General features: G+C 43.4%; 2 protein-coding genes and 1 long non-coding RNA gene across 3 annotated transcripts in view; 1 reads left to right on the top strand and 2 right to left on the bottom strand.

The window, feature by feature from the left end:
- Positions 1-25,938, top strand: part of scin (scinderin) — a 93,736-nt gene that overhangs the window by 18,439 nt on the left and 49,359 nt on the right. The window contains exons 9-12 of the mRNA XM_086280682.1: positions 65-186; positions 21,243-21,333; positions 21,941-22,111; positions 22,189-22,366. Of these exons, the coding sequence (XP_086136808.1) occupies positions 65-186; positions 21,243-21,333; positions 21,941-22,111; positions 22,189-22,366 (562 nt within the window). The remainder of the gene's footprint in view (positions 1-64; positions 187-21,242; positions 21,334-21,940; positions 22,112-22,188; positions 22,367-25,938) is intronic.
- LOC147304581 (uncharacterized) lies at positions 819-8,798 on the bottom strand. The gene is made up of 3 exons (XM_086281183.1): positions 7,280-8,798; positions 2,175-7,157; positions 819-2,106 (listed from the first exon to the last, which is right to left on the bottom strand). Exons 1-2 carry the CDS (start codon positions 8,796-8,798, stop codon positions 2,335-2,337), a joined length of 6,342 nt encoding a protein of 2,113 aa, XP_086137309.1. The 3' UTR covers positions 819-2,106; positions 2,175-2,334.
- Positions 8,939-10,483, bottom strand: LOC147304580 (uncharacterized). Its single transcript, XR_015126908.1, has 3 exons — positions 10,288-10,483; positions 10,158-10,219; positions 8,939-9,530 (listed from the first exon to the last, which is right to left on the bottom strand). It is a non-coding gene; the product is annotated as an uncharacterized LOC147304580 (long non-coding RNA).

Genomic DNA, 25,938 nt, shown 5'->3' with positions numbered 1-25,938 from the left:
TTTTGTTGAAAATTATTATGGTGTTACTAGAGAAATAACTATTCTTATTTTTCTCATTTTATAGATCTGGAGGGTGGAGAGCAGTGGTAGGGTCCCTGTTGATCCTAAGAACTATGGTCAGTTCTACGGTGGAGACTGCTACATCATCCTGTACACTTACAGGAAGGGGCAGATAATCTACACCTGGTATGAGTTCAGAAACTGAGCTACTTTGCATCCAATACACATGCTCTGATTCTCACCACCAAATGTCCTGTCACTGCTGATGCTGGTAAAAAGTGGTGCACCCCCAGGACTAGTCGACCTTTAGGGCACACTCCACATGGTCACTGGCCCTTTTGACACCATGCTATTTCCCTGCTTTCAGAAAATATGAGGGGGGTGGAGTCTCACTGTTATCTCTGTATTTAACACTGAAGCAGCTGAAACTGAGCAGCCCCGTCCACTAACTGACCAGATCAAGACTTCATATTATGCTCTGCTCACTGTATATGTATGCCAACACGTTCTCATCCCAAAACGTAACATATTACAAAATCGACAAATCGTCTGTATGTTACGCTTTCGGAAACAGGAGGAAAGATGAGAACCTTTTGGACTGAATCATTTATTGTGATTGGAAAACACTATCTAACACGATTAAGGTTGTGGTTTAGGTTAGGGAGCATCATCCTATTGGATTCCATCCACAATCCGGCGTGTATCACAGGGACGTGGAAGGTTACCTTTCGCATTCCTATGGAGCGCCTCGGGACGTGGCGGTATGTTACGCGTCGGGAATGAGAACAGTCTCTGTATGCTATTCTCATTACCAAGTGTAGCGCCTCTACTCAGGACCAGTACACTCTCACTTCAAATAGAGACCCTAGACATCTTTCTAGGTTCAGGAGGAGGTTTTGTTTTGGAGACTCACAAAAGGAGTTGGCTTGGAAGTGAATAACTGGGACCTTTATTGCCTCAGTACCATTTATATACATATACAACACAATAACCCAAATTGCACACTAATAGTGCATTTTAAAGGTGAATACATGTAAAACAAAACAAAATAAAGACATTTAAATGGAAGATTTATACTGAACAGTATCAGAGCTCTTTGGAATGAATGAAAGAGATTAAAGTGTTCCTGTTGTGAAGTTTGAATTGTCCAGTCTGAATTGTCCTTTAAAGTCGTTGAAAACCCAAACAGGTGTACTGTAGGGGAATTGTCAGTGTGCAAACCCTATTATCCGGGTAGGAAAAGTAGTGCATAGGGCTTATCTGTAATCCAGGGTTGCTTGAATCAGTTTCTCAGGCAAATCCCACAATCCGATCGCATGGCTGGCCACACCATTTCACGATCATCCAGGATCTCATTTGGGCTGTTCTCGCCGTCAGTGGTTCTCCAGAATTCTTCTAGTAGTTCAAAAAAACCAATCTACACAAACAGTGCAGAACAATCAATTTCTTTTCCCATTTTGTGTTCTTAACATGAGCTCATTAACTTCTTTTCCAAATGTATTAATCACAAATGGCATTCCCTTTAGCTTTACCAAGTTACAAGAGTTACATTAACTTGTTTGTACCAGTATCAACAATTTTATCAAAATTATATCACAACAAAGAACATCAGCAGCTTAAACTGTAATGTAAACAGTCATAGCAATGAAAGCGACATTCATCCTTAAGGCTTACAAGCAAATGTAACTTAATTCAGTGCAAATACTATTAAACTCGAAATATGCTCATATCTATTAAGACATAACCATTCTAATATAAACAGAGCTATTGCTTCTACTTGAATACCTCCCCGATCGGAATATGGCTTCAGCGGGGTGGGGTGGCTAACAGCTATTAGCAGCTAGCATCGCATCTAGCATCGGCATCGTTTAGCTCAAAGCATTCAACACTTATAACACACTGTAAAGAACAACAGGAGAAGTGAAACAACACGCCAGATTCTCATAGCTCCCGATTGGTTTTTGTTCAAAGGTTTCTGAGCTGAATCGGCTAGTGAAATACATTATCTAACTTAACAGGTAGCTAACGAAAGCACGTGACTCACCGGGATTTTCAGACACAAATAACTTGACAGACGTTATTCCCTTTGTGGTCAGAGTTCGGGGCCTAATAAAAGAGTACCATTTATACGTAAAACAATCTGGTCTCATTAACCGGGTTGCAGTATTGCATACCAAGATACTTTTTCCATGCGCTCCGACACGTACTTGACCGCCATCAGAGGGAAGATCTCACAGGAAGAGAGAGGTAATACTTCCTGTGCACTAGACACAAGGTCGTCAGAACACAAGACTGCATCACAGCGCCCCCTTGTGACAATAACAGGCTATAGCCTTAGATTACAAAAAGGGATTTTGCAGCCCTGTATTTCACATGGGTTACACCCTCCCCCTTTGACCCAGCATGAGCCCCTTCATGCGTCACGCTATGGTCTACAGATGAACTCTCATAGTCACCTATTGTATAAAGTGCTTGGTTAAAGCTCTCTATGAGGCTCTGCGCAAAGGAAATTAAGGGATTTCCCAACTCAGGATAATGGAAGCGCCTTGGTGGTCGACGTGTCCTTTCTGACTTACGAACATGGTCATTTTTTTCTCCACTGTCAACAGTTTCCTTATGCTCCAGAGCTACCTCAGGGGTTTGTGGGTTCAGATCAATGGTTTCCGTAGCTATAGGAGCCTCTACATCAATGGACGGTACATCAATGCTGTCTTCGGCCACAGCTGATTTTTGATTAGTCATAGTTGGTAAAGTTACATCGTCTTCAGTAGGGTGTTGCTCAGCCACAACATCTGGCTCCTCTCCTTCAGCTACTTCAGGAGGTACCCCTACAGGCTCTGCAGGCAGCAAAGGGGAGCTGCCTCTGCAAGGCTCATTCTGAGGCTGAGGGTTTACACAGTCTGCTGGCGTAGCTGGTATACAACTACCCTCCGGTACTGTTTTTCCGGTTTGCTGTCGTCTCTTCGGGATTTCAAACACCTGAACCAACTTTCCAGGAATGACAGAAGACTGCCTAGGATAGACAGGTGAGTCGTCTTCAGATTCTGATTGCTCCTCCAGTAACAGAGGCTGACTGCGCCTCGTTCTTGGCCTGCAACTCTTTGGCTTGACCTGGTCAACTTCCTCAGCTTCAGATAAGTCACCACAAGGGAGTAAGAGATCCCTGTGAAGAGTTCGAATAGGACCATCTCCATTCATAGGCTGTACAACATACACAGGTAGGTCTACCATCTTTTCCACCACTCTGTACATGGTTGACTCCCACTTATCTGCAAGTTTGTGTTTATTCCGAAGTTGCAGGTTCCGCACTAGCACTTGATCACCTTTCTCCAAAGTTGACTCCCTGACAGTTTTGTCAAAACGGCGTTTATTCCGTTCAGCAACCTTCTGAGAGTTTTTGGCAGCGATCTGATAGCTCTCTTGAAGGCGAGCCTTCAGAGCTCTCACATACTGAGAGTGAGATGTAGGAGAGCCATCTTTAACTGGCAGGCAGAATGCAATATCCACGGGAAGCCTCGGCTGGCGACCAAACATTAACTCGTATGGGCTAAACCCAGTGGTCTCGTTCTTGGTGCAATTATAGGCATGAGTTAGTGGTTTCACATAATCGCGCCAATGAGTTTTCTCTTTGTCTCGTAGAGTTCCTAACATGCCAAGAAGAGTTCGGTTGAACCGTTCAACTGGGTTTCCCCATGGATGATAAGGACTGGTGCGCACCTTCGTGATACCAGCTAGGGCACAGAGCTCTTTAATGAGTTGTGACTCAAAATCCCTGCCCTGATCACTAAGCAGGCGCTCAGGAAAACCATAATGCACCAGAAACTGCTCCCAAAGACACTTCGCAACTGTTGTAGCCTTTTGGTCTTTTGTTGGCATAGCAACAGCGTATTTGGTGAAATGATCAGTTATGACCAGAATGTCTTTGGTGTTGTGACTGTCAGGCTCCAAGGATAAATAGTCCATGCATACCAGTTCCATGGGACGGGTTGTTTGGATACTCACAAGAGGTGCTGCTCTTTCAGGAAGAGTCTTTCTTCTAACACAACGTCCGCAAGACTTAATCTTTCTCTCTACATCATTTGCCATTTTAGGCCAATAAAATCTTGACCTAACCAAGTCGAGGGTTCTTTCCAAACCCATATGCCCCATGTCGTCATGAAGGCAAGTGAGAATGGTGGACCTTAAAGACTCAGGGACGACAAGCTGAAAGGTGACATTTTCACCTGATTTGCGGGTTCTGTAGAGGAGACCATTTTTCAGTTCCAAACGTTTCCACTCTTTGAGCATTAGTTTAAGCTCTAAGGATGCAGAGTTAGGATTGGAATTTGCTTCACCTCCATTTTCTAACATATTGACCACATACCCAATAATTGGGTCAGACCTCTGATGCTGTTGGAGTTCTACCTCACTATAGGTAGGTATGACAGAACAACCTAATGTTCCATCATCTGCGTAGACGTCTGGCACCGCATCGGTATGTAGAGCAAGGGACTCTACCAAAGTGATAGAAGGTAGGCTATTGTCAGATTCACCTAAGAGATGACGGTGGCACAAGACACTGAATGTGTCAGCTGTCACATCTTGTCTGTTGGGAGATGAAGAGAGATGATGGGAAGCGAATTGTTTCATTCGCTCTTTTTCTTCAAGAGAAGCATAGTCATCATCCACAGTATCATGTGGCCGCCTAGAGAGGCCATCTGCATCTTGATTGCTCTTACCAGCACGATACTTAATATTAAAGTCGAAGGTGGAGAGAGCGGCCAACCAGCGGTAGCTGGCAGCATCAAGCTTGGCTGACTTCAAAACATAGGTTAATGGGTTGTTGTCCGTTAAAACCGTGAATGTGTTCCCGTAGAGATAATCTTGGAACTTCTCTACAATGGACCACTTTAATGCAAGAAATTCCAGTTTATGAGCTGGATACCGCTTTTCACTGGGTGAAAGTCCTCTACTTGCGTAGGCAATAACCCTCACTTCACCATCCTGTTCTTGATACAAGGCTGCCCCTAACCCAGAGGTGCTCGCATCAGTATGGAGGACGTATGGTAATTTTGGGTTAGCATATCCAAGCACTGGAGCTGATGTCAGTTTCTCTATGATTACCTCAAAAGCTTCCTGACAAGCAGGTGTCCAACGGCTGGAAAGAGGCTCTTTAGGGTTCAAGTATCCGCTAGGACCGGGTGTCACCTTTCTGCCCTTCCTGTATGGTGGGTAGCCTTTGGTAAGATCATTCAGGGGTTTGACAATTTTTGAATAGTCCTTCACAAACCGTCGATAGTACCCTGCAAAGCCTAGGAAAGACTTGAGGTCACTGAGCGTCTGGGGTCTTGGCCAGGTTTTGAGAGCTCTGACCTTCTCAGGATCGGTCTCTACACCTTTGGTAGACACGATGTGTCCTAGGTATCGCACAGAACTTTGGAAGAAGGAGCATTTTTTGGGAGAAAGTTTCAACCCATATTCTCTCAGTTGCTGAAGGACACGTAGAAGCCTGGTTTCATGTTCCTCCAAAGTGCTGGAGAACACGATGATGTCATCTATGAACACCAGAACTTCTTTCAGATTGAGGCTGCCCATACACCGTTCCATTAAGCGCTGGAAGGTGCTGGGAGCGTTGGTGATCCCCTGGGGCATACGGTTAAACTCGTAAAATCCCAAGGGGCACACAAAAGCTGTCTTGGGCTTATCACATTCCTCCATCTCAATCTGGTAATAACCAGACTTGAGATCCATTACTGAAAACCATTTGGATCCAGCAAGGGCTGAGAAAGCCTCTTCAAGGTTTGGAAGTGCGTACGCATCTCGTATTGTTAACGCATTGAGCTTACGATAATCAATACAAAGACGGACCTCTCCATTCTTCTTTTTAACCACCACAATCGGTGAAGCATAAGGGGACTCTGATTCACGGATTACTCCTGCATCAAGGAGTGCTTGCAAGTGCTTCCTCACAGCTTCATAATCATTTGGGTGGATTGGCCTGGACTTTTGCTTAAAGGGTGCTTCTTCCTTTAAGTTTATGTGATGTTTCACTTTAGATACATGTCCAAGATCCAAATCATGCTGGGCAAAAACATCAGCATAGGCACTTAGACGCTGGGTAACCCTCTCTTTCCACTCCTGCGGGAGGGGAGAATTGCCAAAGTCAAATGTCAAATCTGGGTGAGCAGGTTCATCAACTGGCTGTGCAGTAACATTACAACATTTCACAGTGTCATCATTTTTGGTTGAAATGGGTGATTCGTCATATATCTTTGCAGGACTATGGAGCTCTGCAATGACACATCTAGAAGGCAGTGTTACGTCATGCTCAGTTTCATTTCTCACCCATATAGGTAACCTATGAGGATGCTTCTTGGGCAAAGTGACAAGACAGCACTCCACAAAAATTCCCCCTGGTAAGGTGGATGTCGTTGGCTGTTCAACAATGGCACATTCACCAGCACTGCTGGATCTGACACAGCCTTCAAGGAGGACCCTCCCTTGAGCTGGTACTACGTGTTGCACCTTGCCCTTAAGAGTTACAAAGCCATCGTTTCCGGCTAGGTTTATCTCTCTCCTGACCTTGAGTGTACGGAGGATCTGCCTGTAGCCATAGACCGACGACAAATCATTGGGATCTTTACCTTGACAATATTCGTCGTACAGAACATCAAGTGCATTTGTCCCAATCAGCACAGGCAAGTCACAGTTAGAGCGTAAGTCAGGTACTACTAAAGCAAGGCTAGAAACCTCAGGCTCAGTTTCAATAAAGCTTTTTGGAAACTTAAGGCTGATGGGTATGTATCCCAAGTAAGGAACATTTTGGCCACTAGCAGCCTCAACATCCAGGCCACTGATAGGCTGAATGGGATGTTCTGAAAGATTGGTGTTGTAAAATGAAGCGGACACTGTGGTCACTTGAGACCCAGTGTCAAGGAGACAACTGCAATTGACTCCCGACACGGTAACATTTGCTGTACATTTCTGTCCTACAAGTCCCTTGGGTAACCTAATCTGGGGTCGTGCTGCACGAGAGAGAGAAGATGCTTTGCTCTGAGGATCCGGTTTGGGACGTTCATGATTACTTTCAGTTCCTGGTAGTCCCTCCCCAGAAACTGATTTTAGTTTAAAGCTGACATATTCTGTTCCTCCCAGACTTGTAGTTTTTGGTTGAACTCCTTACGTTTCATTTCAACTAGTTCAGGGTTTGGTTCATTGCTGCAAGAGGGAGCAATATGACCATCCTCGCCGCACCTGAAGCAGTACCATGGGCGTGGCTTCTTAGTGGGCTTAGTCTCACTTGGGTCAGATTTCTCTTTAGGAAGAATCTTGAACTTAGGTTTGGTTTTCTTATTTGGCTTGTCAGAGTTCTGGCTTGAACTGTCAATAGCTGATGCTTTCAGTGAAGCCACTTGGGCTTGTAGCTTTGCAAGTTTCCTTTCTAACTTATGTGCATCAAAAGGCACTAGCCTATCATTAACAGCTGATACGTCTGTATCATCAGTGACATACTCTCCTACTTCAAGGGAGTTCAAATGTGCCTTAGGTTTAGAAATGCCTAAGTGCTGTTTCATTCGGCTGGACTTTGCCGCTTGCCGGTCCTCCTCAGTACGTAGCATGAGGAGCAACTCTGGAAATGAAGGTGGCTTGTCCTTCTTCTGCTCAAGCTGCAAGGTTGTGATCAAGCTGTTATTCCAGCAACCTCTACAAAACTGTTTAAGCAGTTGGCGATCTGAATCATTTGTAGTGATGCCACCTCTTTTAATGACTTTACTCAGGGTTATCTGCAACCGCTGTAAATAGGCAGAAGGCTTTTCACCTGAGTTCTGGTTTGTGCTCAGGAATTTGGCAAAAAGCTCATCCCCATCATCAACAGTACCATACGCTGAGTCAAGAAGGCTGAGATAGTCATGGGGAGAAGCGTTATGACCAAGGTGCTTTACAATGTTAGCAGCTGGTGGAAGAAGGCTCTCAACTATTTTCCTTACCATATGTTTGTCAGATATGGTACAATCTATGAGGTGGAATTCAACATTGTTGCGCCACGTATCATAATCAGCTTCGAAAGTAGAGCAAGGGGTTTTCCCCGAGAAGGGCCTGAGCTTTGCATGACCTTGAGAAGGCATTTCATTGTTCTTAATGACATGCTCAACTACTACTCTCTGTACTTCAGGTGTAGTGAGCTGTTCAGGTGGTAAGTAGATAGTGGTTTTTCTGTGCGAGGGAGTCACTTCTACACTTGGAGAGGATGAGTAAGAGTCATGCTCAGGCAAGTGGGTTAAATCACTGCCCAGTTTAAGAGAACTTTGATGCTCTATGATGGCTGGTTCATCTTGGTCTGTGTCACTAGTGAGCTGCAGATTCTGATTAGGCACTGTTACATTTGGTCCAACTGCGGGATCACTCTCAGTGGACTTCTTCATTCTGGCCAGCTCATCTAGTAAAACCTTCTCAAAATCTGCACCACTCAGTTTAGCAAGCCCTTTCAGTTCAGTTAGGTAAGAATGGGTTAAACATGAACCCCTGTCTGCAGCATACAGCGCAGACAGAAGCTGGATATGATGGACAACACTTGGGTTACGGCTTTGTCTTTTGCAAGGCAAGCTATCCTTAAGGAACTGGACTGGTTCACCTGATTGGAACTCCACAATGGCTGTGTTTTTAAACTGTGCCTCTGTGCTAGTTACTTTGATTACTCTTCCAATAGAACCAAACTGCCCTAAGTAATCAATAACCTCATTGTCAACCTCATCGCCTGTTAACCCTCCTACTAGGACAGAGTTAGGTACTTTGACACCTTCACTTTGGATTACATCCATGTTGTCTTATTGCTCCAACCCAGAATGTCATGGACAATTGTAATGATTTGACCCAAAAGGCATGAAAGCACCAGTTGCTCAACTTCCAAAATAAAAGGAATTAAACCTCCTGGCTGGTTCGCCACGTTTTGTGTAGCGCCTCTACTCAGGACCAGTACACTCTCACTTCAAATAGAGACCCTAGACATCTTTCTAGGTTCAGGAGGAGGTTTTGTTTTGGAGACTCACAAAAGGAGTTGGCTTGGAAGTGAATAACTGGGACCTTTATTGCCTCAGTACCATTTATATACATATACAACACAATAACCCAAATTGCACACTAATAGTGCATTTTAAAGGTGAATACATGTAAAACAAAACAAAATAAAGACATTTAAATGGAAGATTTATACTGAACAGTATCAGAGCTCTTTGGAATGAATGAAAGAGATTAAAGTGTTCCTGTTGTGAAGTTTGAATTGTCCAGTCTGAATTGTCCTTTAAAGTCGTTGAAAACCCAAACAGGTGTACTGTAGGGGAATTGTCAGTGTGCAAACCCTATTATCCGGGTAGGAAAAGTAGTGCATAGGGCTTATCTGTAATCCAGGGTTGCTTGAATCAGTTTCTCAGGCAAATCCCACAATCCGATCGCATGGCTGGCCACACCATTTCACGATCATCCAGGATCTCATTTGGGCTGTTCTCGCCGTCAGTGGTTCTCCAGAATTCTTCTAGTAGTTCAAAAAAACCAATCTACACAAACAGTGCAGAACAATCAATTTCTTTTCCCATTTTGTGTTCTTAACATGAGCTCATTAACTTCTTTTCCAAATGTATTAATCACAAATGGCATTCCCTTTAGCTTTACCAAGTTACAAGAGTTACATTAACTTGTTTGTACCAGTATCAACAATTTTATCAAAATTATATCACAACAAAGAACATCAGCAGCTTAAACTGTAATGTAAACAGTCATAGCAATGAAAGCGACATTCATCCTTAAGGCTTACAAGCAAATGTAACTTAATTCAGTGCAAATACTATTAAACTTGAAATATGCTCATATCTATTAAGACATAACCATTCTAATATAAACAGAGCTATTGCTTCTACTTGAATACCTCCCCGATCGGAATATGGCTTCAGCGGGGTGGGGTGGCTAACAGCTATTAGCAGCTAGCATCGCATCTAGCATCGGCATCGTTTAGCTCAAAGCATTCAACACTTATAACACACTGTAAAGAACAACAGGAGAAGTGAAACAACACGCCAGATTCTCATAGCTCCCGATTGGTTTTTGTTCAAAGGTTTCTGAGCTGAATCGGCTAGTGAAATACATTATCTAACTTAACAGGTAGCTAACGAAAGCACGTGACTCACCGGGATTTTCAGACACAAATAACTTGACAGACGTTATTCCCTTTGTGGTCAGAGTTCGGGGCCTAATAAAAGAGTACCATTTATACGTAAAACAATCTGGTCTCATTAACCGGGTTGCAGTATTGCATACCAAGATACTTTTTCCATGCGCTCCGACACGTACTTGACCGCCATCAGAGGGAAGATCTCACAGGAAGAGAGAGGTAATACTTCCTGTGCACTAGACACAAGGTCGTCAGAACACAAGACTGCATCACAGCGCCCCCTTGTGACAATAACAGGCTATAGCCTTAGATTACAAAAAGGGATTTTGCAGCCCTGTATTTCACATGGGTTACACAAGCAAGATGAAAGGACAAAGAATCCAAAATCGAATTCCAACATCATTATTAGACCAAGGGAATAAAACATCTTCAGGAAAGTGATAATGAAATCAATCAATGGAATAAAATCTGGGGGAGCATATTTTGGAGGGAGACATTAAAATACCAACCTGAGCCCTAAAGTTGAATCTGTTCATCTGGACGTAGCGTTCAGTCACTCATTCAAGTGTCTTCTTTGGTCTTAGGTGATTGCAGGTTCCCCAACCATATAAACAGTACATTTGCATAATGACTGAAACTTGCACCTGTAGTCTGCAGTCAGCTGAGACTGTAGAAGTCACCTGGATGAGTGACAAAACATTTCTCCCACTGAAAACGCTACATCCAGGTGAGCAGAATCAACTTTTTGGGATTTCCATACTTGGATGATTGAGCATAAAAAATTGTGAGACAAGGGTATCACAACAGTTTGTACACTGACTGGACCTTTTAGAAGGTTTGCAGAATTACAAAGGGGATTTACAAGGTAATTACAAGTAAGGGATTACTGTATCAAAAAAAAACTGAAACGGGAGAATTAAGGGAAGTTGACATACTAATTGACATCCTGAGTTATGCCTACAAGAAGAATACTACAAGAATGATTTGAAAAACAGATCAGGCTGATGGATCAAAATATAATGAATAAAGGATTCATGGTGATACAGGAAGGCAACGTGGGAAAAAGAACTCAACGCTGACATATTGCAAAAGGACAAGCGTTCAGTGTTAAGTGAGGAAACCTCATCCAGAAGGTCAAAGAAGTGGAGAATGTTTGGGGAAAAAATGTTCATTTTATTTTGCATATCAGAAAACATTCTCCAAGCTATTGGAGCCATGTCGGCGGTTCCAAAGCTTGGAGAATGTTCTTCTGAGAAACCCTTGTCTGATACTCAGTGTTACACCACTCCAGGACAACTTGGTGTAAACAGCAGAACCGAGTTTATTTGGGTACTTCAGAACCGTGGCTTTCACATACAGAGCCCAAAAATACACTCTTCTTCTTTTCCTTTTTCGAACATAGTTTTTCTTTTTTCGTGACTGCCCCCTACTGGTGGAAAAACATGTAGCAGCCAAAAATCCAAACATATAGTTGAATAACACAAATACCAACAGATTTATGCAATGTTTTGGACATATTTTAGCTTTACACTTTACCAAGTGCTACATTCCTCCCCTGCTAAATAAATGTTGTCCCAACATTGAGGAAACATGACAATAAGAAACAAAAATAAACAACTATACTTCTCTTTTCCTTGTGACAACGTAGAGATGGCGTAAGTCGGAATAGGATTTAGCAGTGCTTTAAGATCACTTTCATGATGCACTATTGGACCTCAGGTGACAGAATCACATGTTACTCTCTTACCAGATAAGCATCGGCTTATAACAATGCTGAGTTGTTTCCAACAGTCCACATACAATTATTACCCTCTAAGACATTACTATCACTTTATCACGTGCTCCGGAGCTTATCAACTTAGATAGTAACCATTTAATCACAATTAACCTCATCAAACATAACGATCCAATGTCTTACGCTACCATCCCAAAAGTATCAAATACTTGTGTCACCATATTGGTAAGGCCTTGTAAGTCCCCATACATTTTTGAAAAGTAACATCATTTAAATTCAAAAAAACTCTTTCACAGTTCAATAATAACTAACTGGCACATAAGCTGCATAGTAAGGCATCTGTAGAGCTGCCCAAGGTACTCCAAACTGGTCATAGAATGGCGGTGCTGCTGCACTGGCATACAATGGGTTAACACTGTGACCAATTGCTCTTTGAACTGGTTGGCCAAACGCATCATAAGTCAATATTTTCCGTGGACATCTCTCCCTCTGAGATCTTCTCGGCTGCGGTTCCGACAGTTCTGGGTTCATTTCACTGGGCTGACCTGGCGAAGCAACAGTGTCTGATGATGCTGAGGTGTCATGTTCAGCGTTACCTTGTCCATTCACCATTTCTACTTGAAACTCTTCAGCATCCACTCTAAGCTCCGTGCTCTTTTGCTGAAGGTCCTGGTCCAGTTCAGTAGCAGGTGCAGACACCATTAAATCCCCTTGAGGCTGACAGTGGTGGTGCCTCACTCTCTGAGACCAATACTGTTCTTCATCATCTGAGCTCTCTATATGGTTCGATGCGTCTTGTAGGTCTCTTTGTTTTTGTGTCTGTGTAGTGTGGCATCGTTCAGTTCTTGTTATTGTGGGAAGCGGTAATGCATTACAGGGCATTAACATGTTGCGGTGGAGGATACGGCCTCGCCCAGCACCACGCTCCGGCTTAACCTCATAAACAGGGCTGTTTTCCCCCTTTTGAGAGATCACTATGTGAACTTGATCCTCCCAATAGGAGCGTAACTTTCCCGGGCCTCCCCTCTCTGACATGTTCCTGACAAGTACCCTGTCCCCAGGTGAGAGTACAGCACTTTGTCTCTTCAGGTCATAATGTGATTTCCCTCTTGCCAGAGTCTTTTTAATGTTTCTGGATGCAATGTCATATGCTTCTTTCATTTGTTGTTGCCATTTGTGAGCATAATCCTCATATGATTTGCATTTGTTCGTCTCACTCAGTCCAAAAATTACATCAATAGGGAGACGTGGATGTCTACCAAAGAGTAAATAAAAGTGCGAGTATCCTGTCGAGTCACTAGTTGTGCAATTATAGGCATGCACAACTTTGTTTACATAGTCACTCCAGTTTCCTTTCTTTTCCTCATCCAGGGTCCGGAGCATTGACAGCAAGGTGCGATTAAACCTTTCCACTGGGTTCCCCTGTGGATGGTAGGGTGTGGTCTTTGAATTGGCTATTCCTGTGTACTTCTGCAGCTGTTTGAATAAATGGTTTTCAAATTCTCTGCCTTGATCGTGATGTAATTTACCAGGAAAACCAAATTTCAAGGAAAAGTCATTAAAAATTTTATCTGCTGCTGTTTTGCCAGATTTGTTGCGTGTAGGGTAGGCTTGAGCAAACTTGGTGAAGTTGTCCTGTAACACTAAAATATACTCATACCCTCCCCTGCTCTTTTCGAGATGGACATAGTCTATTGAAACCATTTCAAAGGGTGCAGTAGCCGGCACGTGACACATGGGGGCCCTACACTGAACTGTAGGTTTTTTCTGAATATTACATTTGCACACCTGTGTGATGAAAAACTCAATATCTTTGTACATATTCGGCCAATAAAACCTACTCCTTGCCAAATTCATCACACGGTCCACCCCCAAGTGACCCATTTCGCAGTGAAGGTGTTTGTACACCAGTTCTTTGCGCGATTCCGGAATCACAATCTGAGTGTAAGTCACAGTCTTTCGTATCAGCAACCCGTCATCTGAGATAAACAGCTTTTTCCACTCGTGTAGTAGCTGTTTTCCTTTAGGGGTTTTGAGCGCTGATGTCTTGTCAAGACTCGCACCAGTACTCTTTAAGTTGAGAACATAAGCTATGGCAGGGTCCTGCTTTTGAGCTTGCAATAGCTCCTGCGTTGTGATCCTCACATCTGGCAGATTTTCTGTAAGTATTTTGTTTACTTCTGGATTGCATGTTATGGCTGATATCCAATCCAGTTGTTTGTCTTCCTGTGTTTCAATGGCATTCAGTACTGCGCTTAACACTTCAGGCGAACACAGCTCAGTACATTCTGACATGTATGAATCCATACTAGAAGGTGTTCTGGACAAAAAGTCTGCATCAACGTTACTTTTTCCGGGTCGGTATTTCAGTGTTATGTTAAAATCAGCCAGCTCAGAAACCCATCTGTGTCCTGTTGCATTCAGTTTAGCTGTGCCTAAAAAATTGGTTAAAGGGTTGTTATCACTGTACACTGTCACTGAGGGAGCATAGAACAAATAGTCTCTAAAGCGCTCAGTCACAGCCCATTTTAGTGCCAAAAACTCAAGTTTCCCTGAGTGCCACCTGTAGTTCCTCTAAGCTTGTGTTAATGTTCTTGACCCATATCCAGTGACTCTTAATTTACTGTCCTGCCTCTGATACAAAACTGCACCAAGGCCTTCTTCTGAAGCATCGATGTGCAGAATGAAGGGTTCCTCAAACTTAGGATAAGCCATCACAGGTGGATTAGTCAAAACATCCACCAAATAGTCTAGTGCTTTTTGGTGGCTGTCACTCCATATGATTTTTTGGGTGGGTGCAGCATGCCCCGCCTTGGCTGACCGCGCTGGTGTTTGGGTGTGGTCAACTGAGAGTAAATCATATAGGCACTTTGCATGTCTTGAAAAATCTTGTACATAGCTTCGGTAGTATCCTAAAAATCCTAAAAGCTTTCTCAGCTCTTTAATGTTTGTTGGTGGGTTGTCCTTCAAAGCTCGTACTGCTTGTACCTCTTGGTCATCCATTTTGTAGCCGTCTGCTGAAATGATTTTGCCCACATAGCGGACCTCATTTTTAAACAAGTCACATTTATCAGGTCTTAGTTTTACTCCCCAAGCCCGCTGACGTTTGAGAACTGATCTCAAATCTTCAATATGCTGTTCAAATGTTTGACTGTACACCAAAACATCATCTAAATATGGAGTGCATATTTTGTCCCTCAAGCCTTCCAAACTTTCCTCCATGCTCCGCTGGAAAGCTGCAGGTGCATTGGTGAGTCCAAATGGGATTCTATTCCATTCATACAGCCCCCAGGGTGTTGTGAAGGCGGTATATTTTTTTGAGTCTTCGCTGATTTCACCTTGATAGTACGCTTTGCCTTGGTCAAGCACACTAAACCACCTATTGCCGCCAAGTCCATCAAGGATTTCCTGTATTCGTGGAATAGGGTGTCTGTCTGGAATGGTCTTTTTATTGGGGCCCCTATAATCAACACACAGTCTCAGGCCTCCATCCCGCCTCCTCACACACACTATTGGAGAGGCATATGGTGAGGTTGATTTGTGAATAAAGTCTTTTTTTAACAAGTCCTGAATGTGACTTTTTACTTCATCATAGAGAGCACGTGGGACCGCATTATAGGATTTGGCTACAGGAATCTGATCAGTGAGTTTGATATCCATTTTTAAATTTTTTATGTAACCAACTTCCTCTTTGTGTTTAGCAAATGCGCCTGACTCCTCCCTTAACATTTTCAAGACAACTGCCTGTTGTTCTGTGTTAAGGTGGCCCAAATTGACAGGTGGTTCCCAAGGCTCTTCTGCTGAGCTAGGTGGGTTCTGATTGTCTTTTTCTACAATCGAGCCTATCTGAGCTTCTTTGAGATTTACAGGATAACTATGTGTTACCCTCTCTATGTTACCTAGAAGGGTTTTAGGTGGCAGCACAATGTCATGTTTGGTAGCATTAGTAACATAGATATTGACTTTGCGGGTACTGCCTGATATAGACAGCAACTGGCAGTTAGATTTCAGACCCTCATCTAAAGACAAGTTTTCATCTGGCTCAAAAAGCATTTCACTTTTTACCTTTAGGTCTGTTTTGATGGAACAACTAACGCCGTACATTTGTCCACTCGGTACGACAATAGCTTTGCGTCCTGATCTGATAGGATAAGTAACTATCTCGCTACTGGTGGTGTGGATAAGGTTCAACAGTGCTTCTGCTTTGCTTGATCCTACTCTTAGAGAGTTTCTGAGTAAAGACAAGCTTTCACTGGACTGAGTAGTGTCTTTTTTTATCAGTTCCTCAATAGCATTAAACCCTATTATTGGTTTTTGCATCACATCCTGACTTACTAGGATTGGAACCCGAACCTCATTCTGAGCTACAGCTTTTCCTCTCGAATCACAAAGGCTAAGGCTAACTTCTACCCAACCCTGGAAAGGGACTTCAGATCCATTTACAGCTCTCAAGTCTAAAAGTTCATCCTTACTTAGTAAATCGCTGATGGGGTGAACTTCTAAGTGAGGTAAATTGTCTGATTTCCAGCATGCACTCATTATTGAAACTTGGGCTCCCGTGTCCCACAGTGCCTGTGTTTTGCAGTTATTCATTCTACACCATACTAGACACTTTCTGCCCACGAGCTGTGCTACTTTTCTTTTTTTGGTACTTAAATTTAACACGTTTGGGGGTTGGTTCCTAATTTTAGGATTTCCTGAGTCGGTTGGTGATGCTAGGGATAAGCTTTGGGCCTTGGGAATGTTATCACATTGGGACATTGGTGGTAAAGCTGTGGCTTGTCCCGCAGTCACAGCCCCGCCCAGTTTTCCTGCTTCTGAGCTCCCCTTACTTTACATCCCTTTGCCCAGTGAGAGTCACTGCCACATTTGAAACAATGGTCACAGTCCCTGTTTTCTTGTTGACATGCAGAGCATCGCCTTTTTGGTCTCTGAGCTGCCTTTCTGTACGCCCTGACTTGTCTACCACCATCACCACTTCTATCTCGTTGGACAGTTTGCACTAGTGAAGCTACCTGTCCTGTGAGTTCCCTAATTGCTGAGTTACTTTCCTCAATTTTTGCAAATAAGGAGTTATCTTTGAGGGTTTTAGCCAGTTTTGTGTCAGGCTGGCTTGTGCGGGGATCAGTAAGCGCTACATTCTGCTCAACTACATTTAGTCCTGTTCTAAATGACCTGTGGGCTTTTGCCTTTAACGCTCTCTCGCTTTCATTGTACTGGGCTGTTTGCATTTTCATTAATAAGAGTTCATCGCTACAGTTTTCATCCTGCAAATATGCTCTCATTTCTGCTCTGACATTGTCATTTAGAAGACCCGTTCTAATGGACTGAAAACATTGACTTTGAACAAGTTCTTTGTTATACTTTAGGCTAGACTGGGTGCGCTCAGATGCGAAAAGGATTTTTTGACGCAAATCCAGCACTCTAATCAGGAACTCAAGTGGTGTTTCATTTGCCCCCTGTGTAGCTTTGGTTAATTGCTGGTACAGTACTGTTGCATCCGTTTCTGCATAATGGGCTTTTAGAACTTGTCTCAGGCTGGTCAATGTGAGATCTTCTTTCCCTTCCAAATAGCTCCTTAGTTTTAACCCAGGACTGATGGCACGTATGACAGCCTCCACAATCTCAGCTTCAGAGTAGCCCGTTTTTAAGCCGCTTTCCATCTGGTGCTCTAAGCTACTGAAACTCAGCGTGTCTTTAGCTGTAGACTCACCCACATGTCCACTTATCCTGAAGTCTTTTCTGAATCCACCTGATGAAACATTACAGCAGCTGTTGCCAATACAGTCTCTCCCCTTGCGCTGTGTTTCGCCGTCCAGCGACGTCCTCATGGCCACCTGCTGCTCCGCTGATGTCCCTTGAGCCGCCTGATGCTCTAGCGATGTCATCGGCCCTGTCCGCTGCTCCGGAGGTGCCCGCGCCGCTGCCAGTTGCTCCTCGTGCACAGCCTCCACCATCATCTCCGCTCTGTCTGAAGATGAAGACCGGACCACCGCTCCTGCGCCGACAGCCGCTGACCGCGCCTCCACCAGCAAAACCAGCACATCATTTAGCTCCAGAAGCACCGACATGCCTTCATCCTCTCGCTGTAAAAGCTCTTCTCGTTCACAAAACTGGCTAATAAGCTTAACGAGAGCTCTGCGAGATTTGCTTTGTATTTCTTTGCTGCCCTTTTCTGTAATATTACATAGTTCACATACTCTGAGCAGTTCTTCCAAAGAAAGTCCACATAACTTCTGCTCCAATTCCAACAAAAAATCTTCACGGTTCACAGACATGCTTGAAAGATAACTAAGACGAGTAAAACTCTCTCAGTGTATCCGACCGGAGAAAACACAGTTTCCGTGGCATTAGCTAGACTGTCGCAATCCGTTAGCATTAGCTCCTTTGCTCTGTCACGCTCCTTTACTGTGTTCCTCTGTGTGAAGTAGTCCCAAAAACTATCTCGGTGGAACCTCCAAAGTGTTACACCACTCCAGGACAACTTGGTGTAAACAGCAGAACCGAGTTTATTTGGGTACTTCAGAACCGTGGCTTTCACATACAGAGCCCAAAAATACACTCTTCTTCTTTTCCTTTTTCGAACATAGTTTTTCTTTTTTCGTGACTGCCCCCTACTAGTGGAAAAACATGTAGCAGCCAAAAATCCAAACATATAGTTGAATAACACAAATACCAACAGATTTATGCAATGTTTTGGACATATTTTAGCTTTACACTTTACCAAGTGCTACATCAGTAACATTTTGAAATATGAGATTCTCTATGTGATTTCTGTCTTTTTAATCAGAATACAGGTTTTTGTTATTGTTTTTCTTAAAAAGGAGAGTGGTATCTATGTAAATATTGTTAGTAGACTTTTAAAAAATTACAAAAACCTAGTATTCAATTCAATTTTATTTATACAGCGCCAAAACCCAACAACAGTCACCTTCTGGTGCTTTATACTGAAAGGTAGACCCTACAATAATACATACAGAGAAAAACCCAACAATCATATGACCCCCTATGAGCAAGCACTTTGGCGACAGTGGGAAGGAAAAACTCCCTTTTAACAGGAAGAAACCTCCGGCAGAACCAGGCTCAGGGAGGGGCGGGGCCATCTGCTGTGATTGGTTGGAGGTGAGGAGAAGAAGAGAGGACAAGAAACATGCTGTGGAAGAGAGACAGAGATTAATAATAACTAATGATCAAATGCAAAGTAGTGTATAAACACAAACAGTGAATGATAAGACGTCAGAGAAGAAGAAACAGCCAGTGCATGATGGGAATCCCCCGGCAGCCTATGTCTATTGCAGCATAACTAAGGGAGGATTCAGGGTCACCTGGTCCAGCCCTAACTATATGCTTTAGCAAAAAGGAAAGTTTGAAGCCTAATCTTGAAAGTAGAGATAGTGTCTGTCTCCTGAATCCAAACTGGAAGCTGGTTCCACAGAAGAGGGGCCTGAAAACTGAAGGCTCTGCCTCCCATTCTACTTTTAAATACTCTAGGAACAACAAGTAGGCCTGCAGAGCGAGAGCGAAGTGCTCTAATAGGGTGATATGGTACTACAAGGTCATTGAATTGAATTGAATTGAATTGAATTGAATTGAATTGAATGAATGCTTTATTGGCCATATGCAGGTTGCCCCGCAGAGGAATAGGACCCCCCGACTTACACACACAACAAAGACATCACATGGGAATACAGTCGGAGATCGTCAGCGTTGCAGAGAAAACACTGAAAAATTACACAACAATGGGAAAAAGTACAAGAGGAAAAAAAGAGACCTCTTCTCACGCTGGGCACCTATGGGAGGACAGCATGAGAACAGGAAACAAAAAAAACTCCTCTGCACAGAGAGCACATTAATGTCCACATCACAACATTAGAGCACGTGACTAGCCACAGGGGTGGATAGGGGGGTGGGGGGTAATCCGAAGGACCACAGCAGTCGTCCTATACCATTCCAGCGCGGCGCGCAGACCCGCCATCTGTCTTCCCCCGCAGGAAACAAGCATCGAAGGCGTTTGGAAAGGGAGGGGGATGAGTGCGTGCTTATCAGTGTAAGTGTGTGTGTGTGCGTGTCCAGAGTTCAGCTGAGACAGTGTCCTTCGCCCCATTAGGCTAAGTAAACAGTCTGCCAGCCAACCCAGGTGGCCTTGCATGGGATGGGAAGAACAGTCATCACACAGTCGTTATCAAGGAGTTGTTTTGGTGGGCTCCAGCCTTGGGCCTGAGCAGCTGGCGCCGTGGTGTCCATATGTTGAATATTGTTGATTAATTAATACATTAAGATAAGATGGGGCCTGATTATTGTCACAGGTCGGTGACTCAGTTATTTTTGGTTTTTGTACTTTTACTTTTGATTTTATTATGAATTATGACTGTTTGTGTTTTGGTTTCTGTCCTAGTATTTCTAGCTCCCTAGTTTTGTAGAACTTCCTGAGTTCTAGTTTTTAGGCTTTGTTATTTGGTTTGGTGTTAATTCTGTGCTCCCTCTGATCTGTGTCAGCCCTGCCTGTGTATCCCCTCTAGTGTAGTCAGGTCTCTGTGTAGAGCCCGCGTCTCTGAGTCTCTGTCTTCGTGTGTGTTTTGAGTTTCCTGTTTTACTTTGAAGGTTCGTGTCTGATGTGAGCGTGTTCAGTTTTACTTGCCTCCTGTCTCGTTAGCTCCCGGTGTCTTTCTGCATCTCCCTGTTTCTCCGTTTCATGTTTGGTTTTTGCTTGTTTTCCCAGTTTAGGTTTTCTCAGTTCTGCTTTCGCCACCCTCGTCTTTGTTGTATGTTCACTCACCATAAATAAAGCTCCTTCACATCAGTAGTGCCTGCATCTTGGGTCCTTTAATAATTCCACACAGTTTGCCCTGCTAACCATGACAATTATTTAAGACCTTGTATGTGAGGAGCAGGATTTTGAATTCAATTCTGGATTAAACAGGGCTCAAATTTTAAATTCAAATGACTAGTCCTAAGTGTGGATGATAATGCATCATCCATAATACAGAATCTTTATTACAAAATGAGGGTAATTGAAAGTTTTTCTCATAGAGCTGAGGAAGCTCCCATCACAGAACACCCTATGGACAGCTAAGACTCCTAATACAGTGAATCACAGTGAATCACAGCTACATGAACATGAATGTTTGTCTATTTGTTTGGTAGTTTTTTCTGATTATTTTCAATTTTTTCACATTTTACTAAATCAAAGTGGGAGAATGGACTGAGTGAACCAAAGTAAAAAGGTTCCCACTGGAAATCCATAACAATGAGCTGGTGACAAAGTTATTTTATGCATTTTTATTTTAAGAATATAGATTGGTTCACTTTCTAGATTTACTGTAACTTGACTAACTGAATATTGATTACTATTACTGTCTCCTGCAGGCAGGGAGCCAGCTGCTCTGTGGATGAGCTAACTGCCTCAGCGTTCCTGACCGTAGAGCTGGATCGTTCACTGGGAGGGAATGCGGTTCAGGTACAACACCAGTGTCAAATAAATATGAGAAGCACTTGTACTGATTGCTTTGTTAATTATTCTAAATGCACAGTACTGTGCAAAATCTTGAGCCACTCCTCATTTCTTTATATTTTGCTAGAAAATAGGAAGTTGGTGCAGTGATTCATTGAAACATGCTAAGAGTGTATACCATGTACCTGACCCTAACCCAATACAGACAGGAGCTAACGTAATGGCCCTTCTTTTATGCACATTTGTGGAAAGCTTGTTGAAAGCCTTCCCAGACTGTTGGCTGGGTCATATTAAACCCTCTGGATTAAGAAATCACTCAATTTGATATTCGTGTGATGGCAGACGAGCAAATACTTTTGACACTAGAGTGTAGATCATTCATAATGGAATCAGGTCCATAATCAGCAATGGATCACAGATGTGATACCAAAGGAGCAGGAAGCCAGGCAAGCTCCGCCCCTGAAGCACATAAGCAGACCTACACATGCACACACACACAGACAGAAAACGGGCGAGTCGACCAGAAACACTTTAAATTGTCCTGTGAAAAATAATTGTCTTCAACTTTCTTTAACTGGTATGTTAAAAACCAGTTTGCTTCATATGGTTTCAGGTCAGAGTGCCTCAGGGTAAAGAACCCCCACATCTGCTCAGTCTTTTTAAATCTAAACCCCTCATTGTGTATAAGAGCGGCACATCCCGCCTGGGCGATCATCCTCCTCCACCTCCTACGCGACTCTTCCAAGTCAGACGGAACCTGGGCACCATCACCAGGATTGCTGAGGTAAACCATTTCCTGATTGTCGTTAGTAAAGTAATGATGTGTTTATGCAAAGATGCTGAACTTCTTGTCTGTTTTAGGTTGATGCCAGTGCCGCCAGCCTAAACTCTAATGATGCCTTCTTTCTGAGGACCCCTGATGGGCAGGGCTTTCTGTGGATAGGCAAAGGGGCCAGTGAGGAAGAGGAAAAGGGAGCTGAGTACATGAGCAAAGAGCTGAACTGCAGCTGCAAACGCATCACTGAAGGACAAGAACCAGGTCATGATCAACACTTGGCATACATATACCAAATGTGTGTATCCATATGATACGCACACGCAGACACAAGCTCCCATAGGTCTGCATGTTTTCACACAGTATAGACGTTGTCAGGCTAGCAGCAGCGGGTCGAATCTATAAGCCGGGTTTCTCACTAACGTGTTCAATATTCCAGCCACGAGAGGCTCTGAGCTGCTGCCTTTAGTAGTGTCCAGAAACAGTGATGAGCAACAGGTGAGTGATTAGCGGCAGGTGAGTATGTCAAAGGCAGGAGCCCGAGTGATGCAGGAGCAGGAGGGAGGGGAACAGAGATTTAAACTAAAACAAAAACACATGTAGTCTTGCAGGGCTGGCCGGGCACACACAGGGACCATGACAGACATAAAGTTTTATTTTGAACACTTGTTGCAAAAAGGAAAATCTCCATTCAAAAGAAACCAAATACAAATATGATAGAAAGTGAAGATTTTTACCAGCGCTCATGTCTCAGTTTGCAACATGAGGACTTGGACTTTTCACCTCTGCCCAGGAGGTCATGTTTTTACAACCAACCTTCCAGTTAGTGTCCAACTTATTGGTTTGGTTTACCATCTCACAGTAGTCGTAGTTTGTTCATCAGCTGTTGGTAAGTTTGATCAGGTCATCAGCTGTGGGTACCACCCCCACTGTATTTGGAAGTGTTTGTGTGTGTTCGTGCGTGCATGGCATTCTGTCTACAAACATGATCGCTCAAAATGTTTAGAGTGGTAGAAGATTGGGGTAATGTTAACAATTCATTAAATCTGGCTTACATCCACCAAGCTCTTCAAGGTTAACTTCATGATTTATTGATTGAAAATTAACAACAAAGCCTTATAACTTGAAAACGGCTATTTGATTGTTCTTAGGCTGAGATCACACAATACACTGTGAGAATGTGAGATTCTCAGTGCCAGAGAAATCCAAATTGCAGCACGGGGCTGTTAGATCAGAGCACTGTGATGCAGCACATAGGTGTGCTGTGTAAGATTATCTAGCTCCACCTGATTAGTACTCCAAGCAATCAGCATGAGTAACGGGCAGAACAATTACATTCTCTTCCACTAGAGGGCAGTGCATCTACCTGCTCTAATTAAATGGGTTGCCAACTGCCAGTAAAACAGAAGAAGAAGAAGGAATTTCATAATAATCATGCTGTGAGTGAGAGAACAGTGTTTAACAGCAATGGATAAATATTTGAAGAGAAAAGGTAGTCAGTCTGACCTGGTCCTGGAGAAAACTCTGACCCAGATGAAGGCCCAGTATGAGTAGGGGTCAGAAGAAAGCAAAAAAGTTATACTGGGGACAAACTGAGTTAATTCCACTATACCTGGTGCGCAGGGAAAAAGGATCAATATGCTTTTTGTGACATTTTTGTCTGGTGGTGTGTCGTGTGATTTTTCTAATGTGAAATATGTGCCGTGGCTCCACAAGATAGGGTGTCATCCAGCGTTTCCCAAAGTTAAACTAGTTAATCTTCTATTTGCATGTTTTTAAAAACTCCCAAAGGGCAACTGGAAGCTCAGATTATCTGTGTCAGCAATAATAGCTCAGAGGGCAAATCTGTAAACTGAGAAGAAAACTGTCCTCCGCATACAAACAAGAGCACTGAGACTGAGACACCTTGATTTTCTCAGGAATCCCCAAAATGCACCAGATTATCCTGAAAACTGTTAACAACATGTCATTCTACTGCTTACACTGTCTCACGGTCTCACGTCCCGTCATCGCTACATTTGAACATTTCCAGCAAAAAGAACTGGTTAAAAGCAAGGACCATGAATGAAAAAGAGCATCATGAATGAACTGTTTCCCAGTGAAATCAACCATGACTGAATAGAGCTCATTGGAATCAAAAATATTATTAAAAAGCATATGTAGATACAGCATATTATCAGTTGGATTTACCCAAAGGTAGCACAAAACTCTTGGATAGAATTAGAACAAGCAGACGGTAACGATAAACTTTCAGAACGTCCCTTGATTACAGCTTTAATTAAATGCCACTGCTGCTTAAAAAACCCATTCATCTTCTCCACCTCACCAGTTGATGAACAACCCTTGAAATCACAAACTCCCAAATAGAATCCAGCAGGTTTTCTCCAAAGTGGCACCACTCAGACTTTCAGGTCAACAGAGCAATTCTTTACTTTACAGCATGGGCGCAAGAAGGAATCACACACCTCTTTTAAGATAATAAACTCATGTCAGATACGAATTTGTTTCAAAGATTTGGACAAGACAAGAAAAATGTACTATTCTCTCAAAATTATATTCACTACTTTCAGTCACAAACTCAATATCTGTACTCATCCCCGAATGGGACAAAGACCTTCCACTATCTTTGAAACCTGATTTTTGGACAAATTCTCAATGACAAAAAAACCAAAAACATTTTAAACTCATTCAATACAAAATCCTACACAGAACCACATCACACAACCAGTGTTGAATAAAATGGTTTTATGGGCGTTACGCCACTGTCTAGGGGTACAGGAACGTAGCATATGTTAAAAGAAGAGTGACCCCGCCCTGGTCCCCAAAACCATACCACAGCCGATTCAGATGTGAAACTGGTTTACTGTGGCTAAACTGCAGCGTGACTCCGGGGTGAACAAAGGCCAAAATAACAAACAAAACCAGTCAAGGAGGTGCTACCTAAACCCTACGTGATAAAAAGAGCAAACCAAAGACAAATGCTACCCCGACCTGAATAAACAGGAGAAAATGAGACAGAAAATAAGAAGGCAGCTCACCCTTCAGCTTCAGTGACTATTTACACGTGACTCTAAACTACACACTATATACAGAAGCTCAGCAATCCTCAGGAACACACACACGAGTAACACAGGGTCTGGAGGCCAAGGATGGCTCTGACGCTGCTGTCAGTTGCTGTCCCGGGACGACTGGCTGTGGCTCAAGTGGTAGAGCAGATCAGCTACTGATTGGAAGGTCGGTGGTTCGATCCTTGGCTTCCCCAGTCTACGTGTCAAATATCCTTAGGCAAGATGCTAACCCCAAGTTGCCCTCCGATGCGTTCAGTGTGAATGCGTGTGAGTGTAGATTAGTTTGCACTTGTGTTTAGAAGTGCTTGTATGAGTGGGTGTGAATGTGGCATGTTGTATAGAGTGCTCTGAGAACTCCGGGAGAATAGAAAAGCACTATATCAGAATCAGTCCATTTACCATGATAAGGGGACCAATCAGCAGCCGTCAGCTTCTCCAATCAGGGACCTGCAGAGACTCTTAAAGACACAGACAGGCGGAACAAAAAACAGCCACCCGGACACATTATGGGCAGTAACAATGGGTTTCTCTGATTCTGGGATTTGTACTCAGTGTACTCAAAACACCACAGACACTCCTTTAGTCAACTAGCTCAGTCCTGCAGCTCTGGTCCAAGCGTACTAAATAGATGAACGCATTCCTTGCTCACACCTGCCTGTGAACTCACTGGACTACTCCTCCCTTGCAGCTGAGCCACAAACCACACCCCACTGCCACATACACTCCCTCTCCCACTTAGGCTGGGGAGCCGTCTTACCTGCTGGGAGA

This window comes from Aulonocara sp. 'chitande type north' Nkhata Bay, linkage group LG22, assembly GCF_057382095.1.
Source record: "Aulonocara sp. 'chitande type north' Nkhata Bay isolate Kocher_YH1m ecotype deep benthic linkage group LG22, A_spYH_male_GT1.1, whole genome shotgun sequence".
In the NCBI taxonomy this organism is placed as follows: domain Eukaryota; kingdom Metazoa; phylum Chordata; class Actinopteri; order Cichliformes; family Cichlidae; genus Aulonocara; species Aulonocara sp. 'chitande type north' Nkhata Bay.
This window is presented reverse-complemented; position numbering and strand designations above follow the sequence as displayed.